Source organism: Sparus aurata, chromosome 24, assembly GCF_900880675.1.
Source record: "Sparus aurata chromosome 24, fSpaAur1.1, whole genome shotgun sequence".
Lineage (NCBI taxonomy): Eukaryota > Metazoa > Chordata > Actinopteri > Spariformes > Sparidae > Sparus > Sparus aurata.
In genome coordinates this window covers 13,037,049-13,057,857 of record NC_044210.1, presented here as the reverse complement: position 1 = coordinate 13,057,857, position 20,809 = coordinate 13,037,049, and the positions used below count along the sequence as shown (strand labels likewise).

Here is a 20,809-nt window from a genome sequence, read left to right as displayed (position 1 = left end):
TGAGGGCGTTTGGTGACAAATATAATATGGCACTAGAAGACAAGTGGGAGGGACAGAAAAATTATGTTTTCACCTGTGTCCATTTGTTGTTTGGTTGGTTTTTCGTTGGTTTCTCAGCAGGATTACACAAACTCCTGAATAGATTTCCACAACCCTTCGATGGAAGATGGGTTTCTGTCCAGAATAGAACACATTAACTTTAACAAAAACACATTAACACATTAACTTTTGGTGCAGATCCAGATAACGAGATGGATCCAGGATTCTCTTTTCTTTGACATTATGAAATAGAGCCTATATCCCTCTTTAGTTTTTGGATTGTTTTAGAAGAAAACCTTTGAGATATATTCCAATTATTATTTTTAAAAATAGATGTTTGTAAAGCTATCTGCGAACTCCCTTCTCCATTTTCTTTGTGTAAATCTTTCAGGAAGATCATCTTAAGGTGGATGGCTTCCTCTCTCTTAAACTGTGAACACTCATAAGCTCTGCATAAAACAGGATTCCTATATTCTTGGGGTTTTTTGAGCATGTAGTAGGAGATTATTGTACAAGCAGAATGTTAAAGGTAATGAACAAAAAGAAAGGAAGCTGTACTTGGACATAAATAAATGTCATCTCAGATGAAAAGCAGCAGTCCTTTTGAACCCTCTTCCTCTTGATTGTCTAACCATCTTCTTTTATGTTAAGACTTTACGCCCGACAGCCATAACTGAAGCACTCCTGTGTCATGGGAACAATAAACCTCCCGTAAGTGTTCAGCATGCTCTAAAAGCTTTGGCCCGTAACTCTAAATCTGCTCCACACAAAGCAGCCCCATGTTCCTAATGGAAAATATCGCCTGACCCTCTCTGCTCATGTGGTCAATGCAGCCAGTAATGGGTACACATCGCCTCCTGGCAAAAACCAATGATGAATAGACTTGCGTTTGGTGAGGAACTTTTACAGTGTCTGACTCCTCTGGGCTCAAACACTGTGTTCCTGCTTTGTTAGTGTACAAAAAGAAAGATACTGTACCATGTAGATGCATGATACTTTACGAGTATTATTTGCGAGTAAGTTTAGTTTTTGCAGGGTCACGATAGAAAAACACATCACACATGAAGGAGAACGTATTACACATTGATGAGCAGACGGCACTGAGTCATGGAGGGATGCTGTATTTCCCTTTTTAATCCTGCAAGCTGTCATCTGAAGGGGGATAGATGAAATATTAACCTTGATGTTTCTATGGAGATTTTGAAATGGAACAAAAAATAGGTTTAGAAAAGTTGTTGGAGAACATTTTGAAAGTTCAGATATGAGTCTACTTCTATCTTTTGGACTCTATTTTCAGTGATTTGGTCGAGCGTTTTTTAACTCCAACCAATGATTCAGTTCCCTTTTTTAAAATAAGGAAAGACGAACCAAATGTACTTACTTGAATGCTGTTGTATTAAAAAACTTTTACAAAACAATCTAATGAAAATGGAGGAAAACTAAATTACAGGAAAACCTCAACAGCTCCAAAGTTGATCATGAATAATAGAATGTAATCCTTTTTGTAAATCCTAATCTTTTCCTGTCTGCCTTCACGGATACACTATCTAAAAACAGGCTCCATGCTATTAAAAGAAACACTAGTTATGTCAGACTTATGCCACCAAAAACTAACCCTTTCCTGGGTTATTGTCTTGATCAATCAATTAGCTGTCTATAACATGTTGGAACATTGTCCATTCTTATTGAGTTGTTTCAGCAAAAAACAGACTAACTGTACTTTACCAACTTAGTACCAAATAGACAACAGACAAAGTTAGCAATTAGCTGGTGAACACACTAGAGCACAAAGGGAGATATTGCCCCAAAGTAGGTGGTGGAGACCAAAAAAGGAGCTAAAAGCAAGTGAAAATTGGACTTAAATTCATTAAATGAACACAAACTTGACTCCAAACATTTAATAATGTGTACCCTTAACTGCTGGATGTGTAAATAGGTACATTTTATCAGACCAAAACCAACTTCATATTCCTACAATTTTGGGAGCGTATGCAAATACACTTAAACTTCTTATCATTTTGCCTGCAGGTAGTTCTTCTGCATTCTATAAGCCCGCGTCGACAAACACAAGCAGTACATTCGGATCCTCTGAGATAGAGCTGCCGTTGCTGCTGACATTTTCAGTGTGTTTTCTCCCAACGTAGACACAGAGGCGTTGAATCTTTCTCAGGGTGTCCGCTTCAATCCGAGGATTACCTTGCTGTTAATACAGGACAGAACATTGGTATTGAGTCACAACAACAAATACTGTACGACGGGAATCTATTTTAATCAACACAATGCATCGACACGTGGGCTCCCCTGGAACAATCCCGATAGGATTTAGACTCATGCCATGCAATGAGATCTGACATATTAAGATGCTGGGCACATACGGCTGTGAAATCAGATGAGGATGATGAGCAGGGCAACCATGTGCTGAACTATAGTGATATGAGCCTGGGGATTATGGGTATGGTAACTGCAGGGCAGGCGGAGCAAGAATACACATCTGGGATTGAGATGATTTCCTACACAGAGGTTAGACAATGATGATGATGATGATGATGAATCAATGGACAGATGGATGTAAATGTAGGAAAGGTACGTGAGCTCGTAAGTGAATAGATAGATGAGAAAATGGATGACTGGTGCATTGCAGTGGCAGAGCAAACCATTTTCTTAGCCCATCCAAAGAGCGCAGTGATAGAAATTGGACCTGACCATGCCAGAGGCTGGAGACGAGACACACTCGCACACACATGGAGGAACATCACTGAACCTCAGAAGGACAGTTTCTGACTAGCAAAGTTAGAGGGCCCGCGACACAAACGCTGGAGACAACCTCAGGGGCGTCGAGAAGTAGTGGAGTCGCCTCAAACAGCCAGGCTGCATTTATTAAATATTTAACAGCTGCATTCGTACAGTAGACAAACAGTTTCCTTGACATAAATAATGGAACGATGGAAAATGATTCTAATGTGAAACAACGATTCAAAAACACGACACTTCAGAAAACACAGCAGCGTTCCAGAAAACAGAACTTTTCAGAAACCCAACATTTGACAAAAAAGGCATTCCAGAAAACAGATATTTCAGAAAACACAATGTTTGGAAGGCGCTGAATTGTAGTCCTGTCATTGAGCTCATCAGATCTCTTTTAAAAATAAATCTTTTGGTAGTTTTTCCATCAAATAAGTTGCCATTTAAATCAAAGCATGAATAGATTTATTCTGTGACATGTTGGCTTTTACGTATTTACATCTCCATCCTGCTCGCCTATATTCTCCACTAATGTTGTGCCATTTGTAACATTTTGTCCTGTTTCCTCAGTAACAATTGCACAAGTATAACAAAAAAAGTGCGACAATAACTCCCATCCTCTAGTACCACTCTTACAACTCAGACAAGCATCTCTTGAAGTCTGAAGGATATGATAGATGAAAATACAATAAAATAATAATAAAATCATTGCCAAGATTCTTATAAGAAGCTGGAATCGTCAGGGTTTTTCTTTTTTTTTTTTTGCAGAGCTCCGAATTAATAACGCCAAGAAAAAAGTGTGAACCCACTGGGTTTTTATAATGGAGTGCAATCATTTTTGGCTGCGGTTCCTCCCTTTTTTTCACGATAACAGATGAAGTGCTGATACATCTCGTCCTCGTCGCTAATGATTCATGGTGCGCTGTTGCTAGGGGACCATCTGTCAATCAAACAGTTTGAATGTGAGCGTTGGTACCTTTTGGATTTTGTGTAGATGGCAGCCAACAACTGTGCTTAATCCTTGTGCAGAACGCACATATACAACAATTTCTCTCTCTTTCTCTCTTTCTTTCTTTCTTTTTCTTTCTTACTTTCTTTCATATTCTCTCTCTCTCACACACACACATACACACGCACATACACACACACACTGCCCGGCTGCCTCCTAGCTGAAGCTGCCAGTGCGGCAGAACCAGTTGCTTTGACAAAGGACACAAGTTCCCCTGGGTGTCAGTAGGACTGAAGCCTTGATGCCCTGAATATACTGGAAGTGTCTCTGTTCGCATGTGAGTGTGTGTTCAAGTGTCTTTATAGTGTATGCAAAGGGCCTGGTGGTTACCCTACACTTGTGAGGACCACGTGTGCTCACAAGCGTAGAGGGAGGCTGGTTACATGGCACGTTCAGGGTGGAGGGTGAAGGTGAGGCGGAGGGTGATACATAATGTTTTCACGGATTACATATGTACTTTGTTCACATAGGATTTTAGTGGCATGTTCAGCGGTTTAAGGATTTTTTTGATTGGAATCTATAAGAGAAAATCCAGGATTTAGGTATTAAACGCAGATTTGAACAGCTTTGAGGACACACGGACAGAAGTGGAGTTTCAAACATGTACAGTACAGTTTAGTGCAAGATGGACAACCAGAGTCACTTGAGTGAGGTGGTTTAGCTTAATGAAGTGGAAGTTCAGTGCGAAAGTGGAAACTCGAGAGAGGTTGCTACAATTTTTGGCCCCGTGAACCTGAATGTTACAAAAATAATGTACTGATGCTGCACTTATATTTTAAGGAACCCTGTGGACACATTATGAGACCCAAAGCTCACTTCACTTCCAAAGCAAAACACTGAAGGACAAGCGAAACAATTACAAATTTAATTGTGTGTTTCTTTGCAGCAGGGTTGTGTCTCTTTGTGGTTCTCTTGTGTTTGTTTGTGGCCATTTCATGTCTTTTTTGTAGTCTATACATTTGTGTCCTTTTGTAATAGTTTTTTTGGTCTCTTTTTAGTTGTTTTAGCTTTCTTTGTGGTTGTTTTTGTGTCTTTTTGTGGTTGTTCTTTGTCCCTTTTGGTTGCTTTATGTTTCTTCTGTGTTGTTTTATGTCACTTTATTGTTGTTTTATGTCTCTTTGCTGTGGACATAGAGTCATTTGAGGGGGTTCATGACACTTTTTGGCTCAGTGAGCATCATCTCTTCACTGTACAGCGCTGGTCTTGGAGCCCGATTGGTTTGTCACACAGTGTTGGCAGTACTGTGACATCCTATTTCCTAAAATCTCTGAAGGTTTTTTTTTTTTTGGTGGGTGGTATCACTGCCCATCTATTTCTCTTTAAAGTGTTGCCAGCTTTCATACCTGTATCACCATCAAAACCATCTTTGTTTGGTCAGTAAGCACAGAAGAACAGCAAAATGGACATTTACTAAATCTGATTAATATGTGCAGATGTAAAACACACTAAATCCAAGCAACAACGAAATTAATTGAGAAAAAGACATATGTTGCATACCTGTAGAATTAAATCGGTACAGGACATGCACAGCAGATAACCAAAACACAACTTAAACAAAACACATTTCACTGATGAGCTGTCTCTTGACTCCATAAAAAACAACTTAATATTGATGAAAGGCTTAATCAACACTAATGTTGAGTTAAGGATCAAATCAGACACCTCGTTCTACTTTATCAGAGTCTAAATAAAGAAACAAAGTAATAAAATGTCAGTGTCCTCTCGTCTACCCAACAGTCTTGAGATGAAAAAGAACAGATTCATAAAAGAAAGTTAAAGGAAACTTTCTACATCGAAGACAACACAAAAGAAACCAGTTGAGATGTGTCTGAGAGGGAACTGAGATGGAGCCAGACGCTCCTGTAAATGAGGCTGGGACATTTAGTGCTTGCGTCTGTATGAATTTATAATGGGCTGCTCCATGCATTAATCAGAAGCTGAGCATTGAGACAAAAGCCTAATTTGTTTTTATCTGCCGACATAAAGTTCTGGACACAATCTGACTCAGATTTTGATCTTATTAACGTCTCTTCCTTTTGTCTGGTGTATCAAACCTTCGCCGCTATTTTTCCTTTCATTCACCCAGATTATGTAAAAGCGTCTGCAGGATGAACGTGGCCACACATTTGCCGCTCACTAAAACTGACATTCCTTGTGGCTGCGGCGCCATATGTGGAGCTGCTCACTTAGCCCACGCATGGCTGGCTTTCATCATTAGCAAAGAATTAAAGAATTCTAATTAATGCTTCGTAATTTCATTTCCCTTCGCCCTCAAGTAAAGATCCGGCAGTTTTTATGGCAGATATAAGGGGAGGAAATATGAGACAAATCAAGAAAGTCATGCCAGGACAGTCTTTGAATAAAAACATTGTCCATTAAACGGTGCAACCCAGCAGGGAACTTCTCTCATTTGTAATTCTTGCCGTCGTTGTCGTTCTGTGTTTGAATTTGCATTAAATATCTCAGAGGGATTCTGTAAGGTAGCGTGAGCGCTCAGCTGTGAGGAACTGGATTGAACCCTGAAGCTCAGTGCTTTTTTAAACAGCACACATTTTCATTAATTTGTTGATAAAACTACTGTTTCACAGCATGTTTGTTAAATAAATATTCTTTAGTGAATATAACATGTGGTGACAGTTCAGGCTTTTTATGCTAATGCATAGAGGGTTTAGTGTTCATGTTCCTCAGAAGATGAATCCTATGGACTTGGGCGATCGTCAATGTCAATGTTGATATTACTATTCTCTAGTTTTATATGTGAAATATCTTTACACGTATTGGATGGATTGACATTCGTGATCCCCAGAGGATGAATCTTGATGACTTTTGTGATCCACTGACTTTTCTAATCGCCACCAGCAGGTCAAAGCCTTCATGTACAGGCATCTTCTGATATATCATAACATCTTTAGATGTATTTATACAGTTATTCATTGTCCCCAGAGGATGAATCCATGTGATTTAGGTGCTTCTGTGACTTTTCCTCTTATATCACCATTTGTGGTTTTGAGAGAATTTATCCCAACAGCTATTGCCATGAAATTTTGGAAATTCATGATCCCCAGAGGATGATTGATGGGGACTTTAGTGACTTTTCTAACACCACCAGCCAGTCAAAATGTTCATGTACAGGTATCCTCTGAAATATCTAAAAATCTGAACTTCTGTTTCTCTGGCCAAAAGAGGAAGTGCCTTTTTTCATAACCATGATTTGGTATAAGCAACTTTTGGAAGCTGCAATTTTTGGTAGATATCGTGTTTTTCACTGTGATGTTGAAGCTGATTGGTTTTTGGAACAGTCTCTGCAAAAACACAAGATTGAAATGAAAATGTCAACCCTTTTCTAGACTAGAGAAGGATGTATTTGATCTAAAAAACAATGCAACCTTTACATTTATATTAAATGTCTATCTTAGTTTGATCAGTTTTAGTTCATAGTTGCAGGGAACTTGTTTTGTACAGAGCATCTTCCATGACAAACAGAAAACAGCTTTGCATGCGCACAGTAAATCACCATCAGTGTAGACTCGCCGCTGGAGGTTTTTAAAACCCATTTCACTCCCTGCTAATTGGTTTGGGATGCCACTTAGCGTGGCAGAGCCTCCACATGGACATGCAACCAAAGTGGAAGCGGTCAGGGTGATGGTGTAGGAGGTGAGCTGAGAAAGGCCCCTCGGTCGTGTTCTCGATCCATCTGTATTTTATTTCTTTAAATGCACTCTTGATGTAGAGGCTGTAATGTCCTCCAGTTTCCCCTTTCATGGATTATATCTTGTGGTGTGAGGGGGTGGAGGCTGTTTTAAGAAGCTGCTGATGCACTTGGACGAGTGCCTTTCATGTAAAATGTATTGGCGTGTTAGTTGGACATGAGCAATACTCAGAATAATCAGCCTCAGCCTTCAGAAACACATATCGGTTGATGAATGGTGCTTTTGAGAAATATAATCATTATAATAGACAGTAAATGTGCCCTATCAATTCACGCTATTTTGATTCATTTCGTATTTTCTGCTGCGGGCTCGTGCTGCTTGTGTGCATTTTGTAATCACTGCATCTCACTGTTTCCTTGTTTGGCTGTTAAATAATTTCAGTCCAGCTGCAGTTAACACCACTGAGGCAGAACAATCCCTGAGTGACGATCGCTCTTGTTTTTAGAGCTTAATAAGGTTAAACAAGAGCCCAGACGAATCCCACTGTATGTCTGCATGGTGATGTGGTTTGGCCTCGTTTCACTGGGCCTGGACTGGATGTGTGTGTGTGTGTGTGTGCTCGGCTGGAGGAAGACATGATCTGAAGTTGGTTGACTCATAATCTTGGCGTTGCCAAAGGACATGTGGCGTACTGTAGGCTGCTAGCTCCCCTTGGTGGAGAGAGTCGGTACACAGATGTAAACCCAAGTCCAGCAGTCCATCGGTTACAACCATTATCCGATCACATGACATAAAGAGACAAAGCCTGTATGAAAAATGTCAAATCCTGCATCAGACAATAATATCAATCCAACAATGAGATGTTCAAGCTTGGATTTTGAGCGAGACTTGAAATAAACACCAGGAAAACGAGCGCAGACTCAAATATCAAAGGCCAAACGTCAGCCTGAAATTAATCAAAGGACTTCCATTCATGATTTATTCTGCATTGTGTCTCATTCAATGCAACAGCCAACCTTAATCCTTTTCACTCTGCATCTTGACTTCGGGCCTTTTTTTCTTTTTTTTCTTTCACCACAGAGCAGAAACATATTAGCATACTGGAATAAACAAGAGAGAGAGGCGACACTTGATTTTTGCCAAGAAGTCCTCCTGGGAGCGCGGAGAGAGAGGAAAGCTCATCAAGCCGAGCAGTAAAGTGGAACTTTAACAACAAAGCAACTGCAGCTGCGATACACTTCCATGATTCTGTGGTAATGATCAGAGTTTTCATGGTGGCAGGGAGAAAGTTGGAAAGTTATGTCGACGTTATAGGATACTGTACTTGTATGCTGCATTTACGTACGAATTTGAGCTTCTTTACTTGAGTATTTCCATCTTGTACAACTTTATACTTCTACTCCAGAACAAATATGAGGCAAATATTGTGTTTAATACATCAGTCCAGCAGCTTTTTGTTACTTTTCAGATCACAGTTTTTCATAAACTTCCTGTCCCAGCTGAGTCCCCAGGATATAACGTTAGCAGTCAACGTTTCTGCAAACCACAGACTCGCCCTAGGTAGACTTTTGTTTTTAACCATATCTCGTTCACATTATATGCTCATTGGTCATATTTCAAGCATTGGAGGGGATGGAGGTGGCATTATCAAGACTGCCAAACAACTGTTTGAGTTCGTTTTAGTAGCGTTGAAACCAGGTGGTTTTTAGTCCTAGGTTTTTTTTATGGCGACCCCAATAGGCTGATTTTCCCTGGAAGTCAGACAGTCTCCATCTGTGATTGTGGTGACCAAGACAGGTATTTCAATCCAGTTTGAATTGACTTATTTTGAATGAGAGTTCCTTCATGTGTTCATAAACTCGTTCTCCCACTGCTTAGCTTAATTAAACTCTTTAAATGCTCCCTTAGATTAGCGGGAGGATACATCATCACAAAGATGAAAACAGGCGTTTTTTCTGACTTTTTATAGATTCTCACTGTGTGAGAAATGTGATAATCCTCTACAACATGGTGCACCGCTGTAGATTTAACTGACCAGCGGTATATAAAGTAGTTCACAAACAGTGCTTTCTCTCCCTGCAGTCCTCCTAAAATCACCCAAAACAAAGCTCCATCCAGTCAAAATGAAATCATTACTCAAGGTAACGTGATGTTCAACTTCCATCCTTTTTAATATTCCCGTCAATTTGTTTTTTGTTTTTTATTTCCATCAAGGACATTCGGGTCCTGGGAGCACATGATGATTAGCAACCGAACAGTTCATTAAGAAGGCAAATAAAAGCATTTCGCTCCTGCCTCAGCCTCTTCAATCACTACTGAAAACAAAGACTGTTGATTGACTGTCCGTATTTATTGTGTTATGTGTGATGACTGAATTAAAATACTTGTACAACCCCATCGGCAGGATAAATGTCGACTGAGTGCTTTTCTGTTAAACCCCAGATCATTTCTTTAAGGTAGAATTTTTCTTTTTCTCTCGTGCCACAGCGATTTATGCACAAAAACGACTTGGTTCGGGTCCAGAAAACATCACGGTGTGTCTTAAATAACCTCTTTTGGTCATCGGATCACATATTGAGATGGTCTGACTTCCTGTGAAAAATAGAAGGTTTTGGTCGGCACAAAAACGGCTGGAAATATCCAGAGGTGAGTCGAACTGTGGTCGGTCACCTGGCAGCCTTCCCCTTGAATGCAGGACTTTCTCTGGTACTGGAGTTTTCACGGTGTGGTATCGAGACTTTTACTTGAAGTGGAAACAAACAACTTTCACACTATGGCGTTTCCAAGTTCTTTTTATTGTTTCCGCTGCAAAGACAACTGGTTCAATTTCCATTTTCCCTCAAAGTATCGAAAAAAGTCATGACAATAAAACAGTACTACCTTTTTATATCTGTTCTTACAGTCTCCCTGTTCTCTGTCCTCACACAGCAGCAACATCCTTCCCTCCTGCTCATGACTCAGCTCTTGCGGGGGGGGATCCCAAGGCGTTCCCACACCAGATGCGATATTTGGACCCTGCAGCATGTTTCTTGATCTTCCCTGTATTTTGTCTTCTCCCAGTTGGTCCAAATAATCGCCACAGGGAGGCGCCATGAGCAGATGTCTCCACCAGCTCAACTCTTTCCAGTCAACAAAAGAAAATACTGATTTCTGCATTATTTATTTATTTCATAGATTTGCGACCCCGTAGACTTTTCAAAACTAAGCTGTAAAGCTTCTCAACTGCCTCGGTATTATTGGATTATTTCACATATACTCAGCTACAGTACAGGTCGATCCCGTGTCTTATCCTGCCCATCAAAGTGATTTAAAGTGTGGAGGAAAAGCCTCTCTAAAGAAACTGTATTTCCTTTTTTGAAAGACAGTAAAACTCCTCAACACACACTCAAACTCAAGCTGGGCCCCAGTCCAGCACTACTTATCCCAAGCTGTTTTTTTTAGGTGTGTAGCTTGTCACAAAATTGGACTAAAAGATCTCGTCGTGCATACTAATCCATCTTGATTTCTGAGCGTGCCGTTGTCGGTGACACCGGGCAGGAGAAGCTGCTCGCAGCTGCAAACGATTAAAACAGATGACGGGCGGTGCTGAAGACAGCTGGAGGAAGATTCAATCTGTAGAGGAAGTGTTTCATTATGTGTGTAGATGACAGTAACTGTAAAACCAGCAGCACCAGAATATCTTAAATACTGAGAACAACTGGTGTAGTGGTCACACTCTGGCGACCCCAGGTGGCAGCAGCGTTATATTATTGCTTCATCCCAAGTCTATACCACATAATAACTGTACAGATGTACCCAAATATAGTTCTGATGTTTATAATATACTGTTTTTGCAGATAACATATGATAAATAAACACTAAACCGCTTTATACCAACAGAAAAATAAACAAAAACTGCCAATCATGTAAAACAAACTAGATAAAAATGATCATTAGAACAGTGACAGAAAATTCAGAACAAGTCAAAAATAGAATAATAAAATAAACATAAAGATTATGAACACCTGACACATTATTGCTTCTTCTCTCCCTATTAACTCTCATAATCTCCCGATGTTGCTATTTTGATAAAGGCACAAAACAATCCCCCAAAGATACTAAAATAATAAAAAATAATAACAATAATAAATGTAATACACATGTGGTGTGTGTGGTATTATACTAAAAGGCATAAAAATCTATTGATATAATTGCACGGTGTGATTGCACGACATAAATATAGAGGATACAGTATACAGACGGCTATATGTATAAAATAATATGTGAATATTATTAATCATTTCTTTATATCTAATATATGTATATAATGTGTGTATTTATGGTGAGTGTGCGCCTGAGAATTGGTGTGTAGTCATGGATTCAGCTTTTATTTTGAAATATGCCATACATTTCAAATGTTTTCAGGAGTTTGAAGGACTTTTTATTCTCCCTCCACTTACGAAATGGTAATCTGCACTCTCGTGAAACCTTTAATGTCTTTTTAGAGTTTCGTGAAGGCCTGGAGGGAGATTCATCCATCACTGGAGACGTTTCTCAGGGTGGAGCGCTCGTTTGCAGCTTTTTAAGTGTTTACATTTTCAACTTGTGACGGTTTGTTTCCTGACAAAGTCCATACAGACGTCAGACAGTCAATTGACAAGGGTGAGGGTTTTTATTGTTGCAGTTTCACTGATTAAAACAAGTGTACTTCCTAACATGAGAATCTTGCTTCTCCTGCCCCAGCCCCCTTTGAAGCCTTCTGAGACGTTTGATGCCATTTGATCCCAGAAAAATCGAAAGTATAAACTCACGCGGCGTTTGATCCTGAATCAATATGCCACGTCAGAAACGTCAAACTGTGTGACTTTGCGGTGGAATAACTAGTGCGCTGCTAAAAATGGGTAAAATAAATCAGAGTCTCAATCGAAAAAAGAGCTTCAGCTAAAGATTAATGATGTGTGAAAGCTGTCGCCGCTGCCCCCACAGGGTTTGGGACTTTTATTAAACAGCAGGTATTTTATTTTGACACCATATCTGGGAAAATTGCCAGTTCACACCATAGAAAAGGCTTTGCAGAAGGTCGGGAGCCATGTCCTTTGTTTATGGAGTCGATCTTACAAGCAAGGTCAATATGCTCCATCCCGTATTTTATACAAGCATGACTGTCAAAGCTCATGAGAAAAAATATAACAAGCAGAAAATAATAAGCTCTCTTTTGCTTTATAATGAAAATCTATAACCCCACCTTGTTATGTCACTCTGGGGAACTATTTTACCTGTTTTTATTGCAGCTTTTCTCCAATTACAGTTTAAGGCTTATAATACTTCAGTGGGTCTTTTACAATAATGGTACGGGGATTTATCGGTGGTATTATCGTGCATCAATACAGCGTTTACAGTGTCTCTCTTCAGCTAGGTTTACCTTGTTTGTCTCCTGAGGATGTTTCGTATGGAAGTTTGTAACTGCAAGTGTGAAGAAAGGAAACGTGACCCGGGTCGTTATGACTCAAAATAACGACCCAGTATCACAAAATTATGACGAAGGTAACCATTATATCGACAAAGTGTCCAACTATTTTTTGCGATACTAATCATTATTTTGAAATACTGAGTCAGTCTTTTGAGATACTACATCATATTAAAAGACTATATTTCTTTCCCCCAAGATACTAAATCACTATTTCGAGTTACTACATCATTCTTCAGAGATAATAAGTCATTATTTCGAGTTACTAAGTCATTCTTCAGAGTTACTAAGTCATTATTTCGAGTTACTAAGTCATTTTTCAGAGATACTAAGTCATTATTTCGAGTTACTATGTCATTATTTCAAGTTACTAAGTCAATCTTCAGAGATACTAAGTCATGATTTCGAGTTACTACGTCATACTTCAGAGATATTAAGTCATGATTTCAAGTTACTATGTCATTCTTCAGAGTTACTAAGTCATGATTTCGAGTTACTACGTCATTCTTCAGAGATACTAAGTCATGATTTCGAGTTACTACGTCATTCTTCAGAGATATTAAGTCATTATTTCGAGTTACTACGTCATTCTTCAGAGATACTAAGTCATGATTTCGAGTTCCTACGTCATTCTTCAGAGATATTAAGTCATGATTTCGAGTTCCTACGTCATTCTTCAGAGATACTAAGTCATGATTTCGAGTTACTACGTCATTCTTCAGAGTTACTAAGTCATGATTTCGAGTTACTACGTCATTCTTCAGAGTTACTAAGTCATGATTTCGAGTTACTACGTCATTCTTCAGAGATACTAAGTCATGATTTCGAGTTACTACGTCATTCTTCAGAGATATTAAGTCATTATTTCGAGTTACTACGTCATTCTTCAGAGATACTAAGTCATTATTTCGAGTTACTACGTCATTCTTCAGAGATACTAAGTCATGATTTCGAGTTCCTACGTCATTCTTCAGAGATATTAAGTCATGATTTCGAGTTCCTACGTCATTCTTCAGAGATACTAAGTCATGATTTCGAGTTACTACGTCATTCTTCAGAGTTACTAAGTCATGGTTTCGAGTTACTACGTCATTCTTCAGAGATACTAAGTCATTATTTCAAGTTACTACGTCATTCTTCAGAGATATTAAGTCATTATTTCAAGTTACTACGTCATTCTTCAGAGATATTAAGTCATTATTTCAAGTTACTATGTCATTCTTCAGAGATACTAAGTCATGATTTCAAGTTACTACGTCATTCTTCAGAAATACTAAGTCATTCTGATGACTGTCTTGATGTTTTCAGAATAGACCGAGATTATTATAATTAGCAGATAACTCTAGAATGAAAATAATCATTATTTGCAGTCATAATAGTTGAAAATGCGCTCCATTTCAACCAACTACAAGAGTAAAATCCTGCTTATTGTCAAAACATGAGTCAGAATCAATTAAAGGTATCACAATAATATGGCAGCTACAGGGAACATTTAACTGCACTTTAATACTTTAAGTGCATTTTCCGGATTACACGTGCACACCTTTACTTACACTACTGGACTGGTGTGGATGTTTCCTCCTCTGAGATCGTGGAAGGCGCAGAAAAAAATGATATTGCACATTTTCCAAGGTCAAAAAGACCATTAACTCTCAGTTTATGCTTCGTGGATTTTTATGATGATTTTATTGTGTATGATGTGATTATTACAATCCAATCCTGTCAAGGTGAGGCTTGGTAAACCGATCGGGTAATCAACAGTTTATTACTGACTGCGTGCAGGTGATGAAATGCGCACCCCCGTCCACCCCACCCTCCCCATCCTCCTCCTCCTCCTCCATCCTCTGTGTAGTGACAGCAGTGTTTGAACGTCAGTCTCGGCGCTGAGAGGAGCAGCGTGCAGCTCTCCAGTGTTTATGAGTGGCTGGCTGGCTGGAGGAGTTACCACGAAGCTCCTGCAGACAGACATTTTCTCATCCTCCGGCTTTCCCATAATCTGCCAGATTAATCCGGCGGACCACCTTTGCGCTCCGAGCCTCCTCCATGCGCCTAATCACCACCCTATTGTCTTCTTCTGTCTGTCTTTTATTTATTTAAATCCTCAATCAACACACGATCTCTGCTCCTTTTTCCTCGCTGACATGACGGCAGACCTGCCTCAGAGCTGTCCGCGCCGCTGAACCTCCACCTGCCAGGCGGATTTAAGCGTCTCCAGACGGCCATGGCGCAAAATTGAGCCCGCGGGGAGGACAGAGAGGAACTACCTGTTAGCTTCTCCGGAGGGCTGCGGGATTATGCTGCGCGTCCACGAGAAGTGTCCTTCATTCATTCCGCCCCTGTGAATCCGCAGCTACATACCTACTGACCTACTTTGCGCAAATTGGGGAATTAAAAAAAAAAGAAAGAAAAAAAAAAAAAAAAGGAGCGACGCAGCGCAGAGATGAGGATGGAGATGATGTGGAGGCAGTGGTGACCCTGCAGGTGTGTGGGGGGGAAACTTCCAGTGAGCCACAGGGGAGTTAAAGAGGACATAAAGGGGGGGAGGAAAGAGGGGAAGCTGAAGAGCCAGAGGTGTGTTCGCCCGAGCCCGGAGACGGAGGAGGTTATGACCGCGTCTCCTCACCTGGACCCCGGGCTGCTGCTGCTGCTGCTGGCCTGCTGGCAAACACCAGGGATGGTCGGAGCGAGTGAGTCTCTCTCTCTGCTGACTGTTTGTGTTTCTCAGTGTCCAGAATGACTTTCCAGCTGCTGCGATCAGATAATGATGACATTCTGCATGATAAACAATGTCTTTAAAGGGAAATTCAACGCAATAAGGTTAAGTTAAAGAGTCAAACATGTGCACACATTCAAAACTGCATAAGAAAAATGCACAATTTAGGTAATCAAAGAAGTAAACCAGGCAAATATATATATGAACTTCTGTTAAATGTTTTTAGTTTGTCTTTTCAACCAAAACTACATCAGAATAATGTCGTATTTATCTAATTAAAGTGGCAGACCAGACAGCCACCAGTAACAATCTGTGTTAATGTAACGATATCGCATCAAAGTTAAGTCCAGGATGACTTTCAGGGTCTGAACAGAGGATGTCATTCAGATAATGATTCGATGGTGCACGTTTCCAAGATGCTTGATCGGCATCCAGTACCGACGTGTTTCTTTTTCAGGCTGCATCAAACAGAACCACACATTCAAAACTACATAAGAAAAAGGCAACATTTATCTATCGCTGCATCAAAGTGCAGGTTCAGGTGACTTTCCAGGTGTGAACAGCTGGAAAGATTTTGCACACACGCCAGCCTTTATTAGAAAAATGCAACATTTATCCAGTCAGAACAGCAAACAGGATAATTATCGATGGAACATCTGTGTTGTACGTGTTTTTCTGTGACTTTTCACCCGCCTCTCAAAAAAGAACAAACATAAGATGATTGATGAGAAGTGGAACGATCATTTCTGAACAGAAATGAGTCCATAAAATGCTGTAATGACAATATGATTATAGAACAGAGAGGTCAGGGGATCATTCAGGTGTTTTATGAGGTGATAACATCCTGTAAATCTTACCAAGGTGACCTTTTTCTTTACATAAGATGAATGTTTTCTTCTAGTTTATTCTTATTTTAAAACCTTTCCTGTATTTTTGACAAAATAGGGGAATTATCTTCATTTTCAGTGTACACAGTTCTTGTCTTTTTCTTCCCATATGGATGTTTTGTCTTGGTTTTTATCCTCCAGAAAACATTTTCTCAGTACACATGGAAGAAAAACTGTAACAACATACTGTTTTCCATACAAAAATGGCTGAAATGATTGTTGTTTTCTCTGCTCTCGTTGCAAACATCTCTTTTTATCTTTGTTCTTTCTCTCTGCATTGATTCATTTAACCTGCCGGTGGTCCAGTCGGTACACGCCGGCGCTGTGCAGCCAAACATGACTCAGTTCTAGATAACTTTATTTGAAATCCAGGCGGGGATCCCGACGTTTCCAAAGTACAAAATGTGTCAAGCTGAAATCTTTATGAAACGTCCAAAAACACACCCTCAGGTCTTGGATTGAACGCTTGACTCAGTGTAAACATCACGTAGCTCCAATGAAGAGTCAGAATGAGATGATACGATGCTTTTAACAACCTCGGAGCGACTTAAGGGGGAACAGAAGGGTCAAATTGGATGTTAAGGGGCTAAAAACTCGTAAAGACAGGTTCAAGTGCGCGGCAGCAGCACAGCTTTATCAACATGTTGCTCTTTCTGCGTGACTTTAAGTGAGTGGAGGGCTGTACCCTGTTTACGCCTTATATTTCAACTAGACAAACAGCTGTAGTAAAACTGTCAAAACCTTAATTGAATGTCTATCAGGGGATTGGGGGATTTCGAAGCAATCTCTCTCTCTTGCTCTCTGGCCTGTTTAATTAGCTGTAGGAGGAATACAGCAGCACTTAAATCATCTGGACCGCCCGGTCAGATCCCCGACTCTCGTCGTCTCGATACAAAATCCAACCTTTGGCAAAACCGAAGCCACGTGCGTCTCCTTGGCCGATCACCAAGAGGCGGCTAATCTGCGTTTACGAGGCTCCGATCAATGAAGCGCACTCTTATATTTCTCCACACGGCCTCCACCTTCCCGGGCTCGTGACATAACAACACGTCTCTACCCGAGCTCATTAACCAGGCGGCATGCTGCTGCGCCTCGCCTCGGGTTTAAGTGAGGATTTCCATTCATGAAAAGCAACCGTGAAGGCCTCTCTTGTTAAGCATTAGCATTAGTTAAAATCACTAGAAAATGTTGCCAAAGGCAGAACGAGCAGATTTAAGTAAACATATCTGACTCTACAAGATCTTTATTTACTTGGAAACTATGTTTTCTTAATAAGAACAAGGATTATTCAGCGTTACATACTGAAGGACAAAACTGAAACAACTCCAAATTTTGAGTAATATATGACCTCCAGTTGGACCTCCACCGCCGAGGTCCATTTAAAAGCTGCTCTGGAGCTTTCAGTCGTCTGGAAGAAACCCAATCACCGGAACAAATCGTGCCAATGTACTGCAAAATATGGATAGGTAGAGACTTAACCTTTCTTTATTTTGCAACTTTGGATTTTGTATGTTACATTACGTAGTACCTGATAACACACAGCTGGAAATTGTCCCACCTTCTGGTCAAAAGTCTCCTGTTTTTGCCACCAACACGGCTGCCATCGCACTCTTGAGAGCGACACGTAATGTAGAAATGTTGCTGTGACACATATGAAACATATAAATCTGAACACTGTCATTCTTTGAAAAGACATATAATGCCAGGATTTTTATTCTAGCGACCAGGCTGTCAGGATCTGAAACCTTTTTTTCCCTTTTAAAGAGATTTCTTGGTTACTCTGTCCTCATCCAAATTGACGGTCTGAGGACGGAGGGTGTTGTATGCTTTCCAGATTGTAAATCCCCCTGAGGCAACTCTTAAGATGTGATATTGGGCTTTATAAATAAAACTGACTTGACTTGACAGGACAGATTTCCATCAGACCTGGTTGGACTCTGGGTTGTGTTTTTTCGCCGTGTTGCGTCTCGCTGCTCCCAGCGGAAAAAACCTTGAAACGAAATGAAAAGCTGTTCATTTTCAGACCAAGAAGTCTACACAGGCTTTTTGGAAAAAGGAGCTCAAAGAAAGGAAGCTGAACATTTGCAGCACATAGGGGGGGATGAAAATGCACCGACTGTGGCCACAGGAGTTCTTTATTTAAAAGGAGCAGGGCAAAGTGCTGCTTTATTCATGCAGAGGAGGCTCTCCTTCTGCTCTGCTTCACATCACCACTGTGCTCGGTGTTGATTGTCTTTATTTATTCTCTTTGCTCGCTCTGATTTTCTCCGGCAACCTGACTATTGGGTGATCCCTGTGTCTCTGGTTTTTGAGGTTTCTTTCTACCTGGGCTGTTTCAGTTTTGCAGCATCGCTTCCCTGCTGCTGATCAGGAATTCAGCAGAACTCACTTTGATTGGTTCTGGTGGGACGAGACTAAACTCGACCGGCCCGGGGGCAAATTAAAATTCTCTGCTAATTGCTGACATTTGGGTCAAGTTCAAAGATGTTCCCTAACGTGGTCGTTAATCAGAAAGCGATAAGCAACTTTCAGCTGACTCTCGTAAAGTTACACAAAGATTAAACCCTTATCTATCATGTCCTGCCTCACTTTTATATCCTTACATAACACATTCACCAATAAACAGCATTTCTTGTTGGAAAATCATTTAAACGACCCACAGAGACAGCGAAGAGATGTAAAATAAAAAAAAAAAAAGACATAAAATGGCCTAGAAGAGATACAAAGAGAGACAAGACAGCCAGAAGGCAGACATAGTGACGACAAAGAGAGGCAAAATGACCACAAACAGACACTAAACAACTGCTAAAAGAGAAGGAATGACTGTAAAGAGGGACTAAACCACCACAAAGATGCAAAGCAACTACAAAGAGACACAAATCGACCACAAAAAGACATCGAACAGCCACAGGGAGAAGACAACAGATCACACAAGACAGTAACAGAGAAAGTCAAAGCAACAACAAAGACACGCAAAACAGCTACAAAGAGACAGAACATCAGAAACAAGAGACAGAACAACCATAAAGAGACAGAAAGGCCACAGTGACAGACAAAACAACAACAAAAACTCACAGAACAACTACAAAGATACGCAAAATGACCATAAATTGACACAAAATTACCCCAAAAAAGGCACAAAATGACTACACAAGACATGCAAAACAGCTACAAAGAGACAGAACAACAAAAAACAAGAGACAAAACAACCACAAAGAGTCACATAACAACAACTGAGTGCCAAAAAAAGGCAGAAAATGACCCTTAACTAGAGGCAAAAAAAACACAAAAAAACACTCAACGACTAAAGAGACAGATAACTACAAACAGATGCAAAATGACCTCAAAAAGACACAAAATCACCCCAGAAAGACACAAAATGATTTCTAAAAGACACAAAATGATTTCTAAAAGACACAATATGACTACAAATGAGACAAAACAACCACAAGGACATGCAGAACAACTACAAAACTATTTTGATTGCAAATCTTTCAGGTGTCTTTCATTCTTTCACGTGTCTGTGTCCAGGTGATCATGGCCTGATCATACTGTATCTTAATCAACATGCACAGGTTGCTGCTGTACCTCGAGCACGTGCACACACACATGCACCGACATCCGTCCATCCATCACAGGGAGTGCTGGGGAGCCATTAGCCAGATTAGGCTGTCTGCGTCTATCAGCAAACTGTTACTCTGCTGTGATTTACAGTCAACTGTCCGGGCCAGGTCGTACGTCACAGGCGACTCTACTCCAGGAGAAACCATGTAAACAACAGCCGTCACGAGGCTTGTTGTTGTTGTTGCGAGGGGCTGTGATGGGCTGCAGAGGAACACGGGGTTGGATTTGACAAGACACGTACATTCGGTGAAAGCTTCTGTCCGTCTCGCGGCACAACAAATGAGCCGAGCATTGTGTGGACGGATCAAACCTCTGTGTGTGTGTGTCTGTCATTCTGAAGTTCTGAGGCTTAAGTAAGGACAGCAATATGTGAGAAAGCCTCAGTAAACACATCCTGACTGTCCCTCTTCTTCGGAGAATTAATTTACTTATTTCATGTTTGTGCTACAGCCAGGATTAGGATTAGTGTTTTTCAGTTCTGCAGCCTTAGCAAGATTAGTTAATTTTGTTCTGAGCTCCGGTCCTTTTTTTCAGGAATTTTCCAGATAAGAGTCCTTGACAACTTGAAACGGGATTAAAAAAAGACAAATCCCAGCAGAGAGAATCACAATATTACACTGATGATGGCAGTTTTGTTTAGTCTGTCAGTTGGACCACCACTTTGGACTGAAATGTCTCAACAACAGTTTGATAGATTTC

At 40.4% G+C, this 20,809-nt stretch overlaps 1 protein-coding gene across 2 annotated transcripts in view; it reads left to right on the top strand.

The window, feature by feature from the left end:
* Positions 1 to 20,809, top strand: part of LOC115577081 (fibronectin type III domain-containing protein 4-like) — a 55,913-nt gene that overhangs the window by 15,066 nt on the left and 20,038 nt on the right. Inside the window, exon 1 of one of the 2 annotated variants that reach the window (XM_030409874.1) lies at positions 14,736 to 15,573. The exons of the other annotated variant lie outside the window; for it this stretch is intronic. Within the exon in view, the coding sequence (XP_030265734.1) occupies positions 15,492 to 15,573 (82 nt within the window). The 5' untranslated portion in view covers positions 14,736 to 15,491. Of the gene's footprint in view, positions 1 to 14,735; positions 15,574 to 20,809 lie in introns of those variants that run through there. 2 annotated transcript variants of the gene reach the window in all.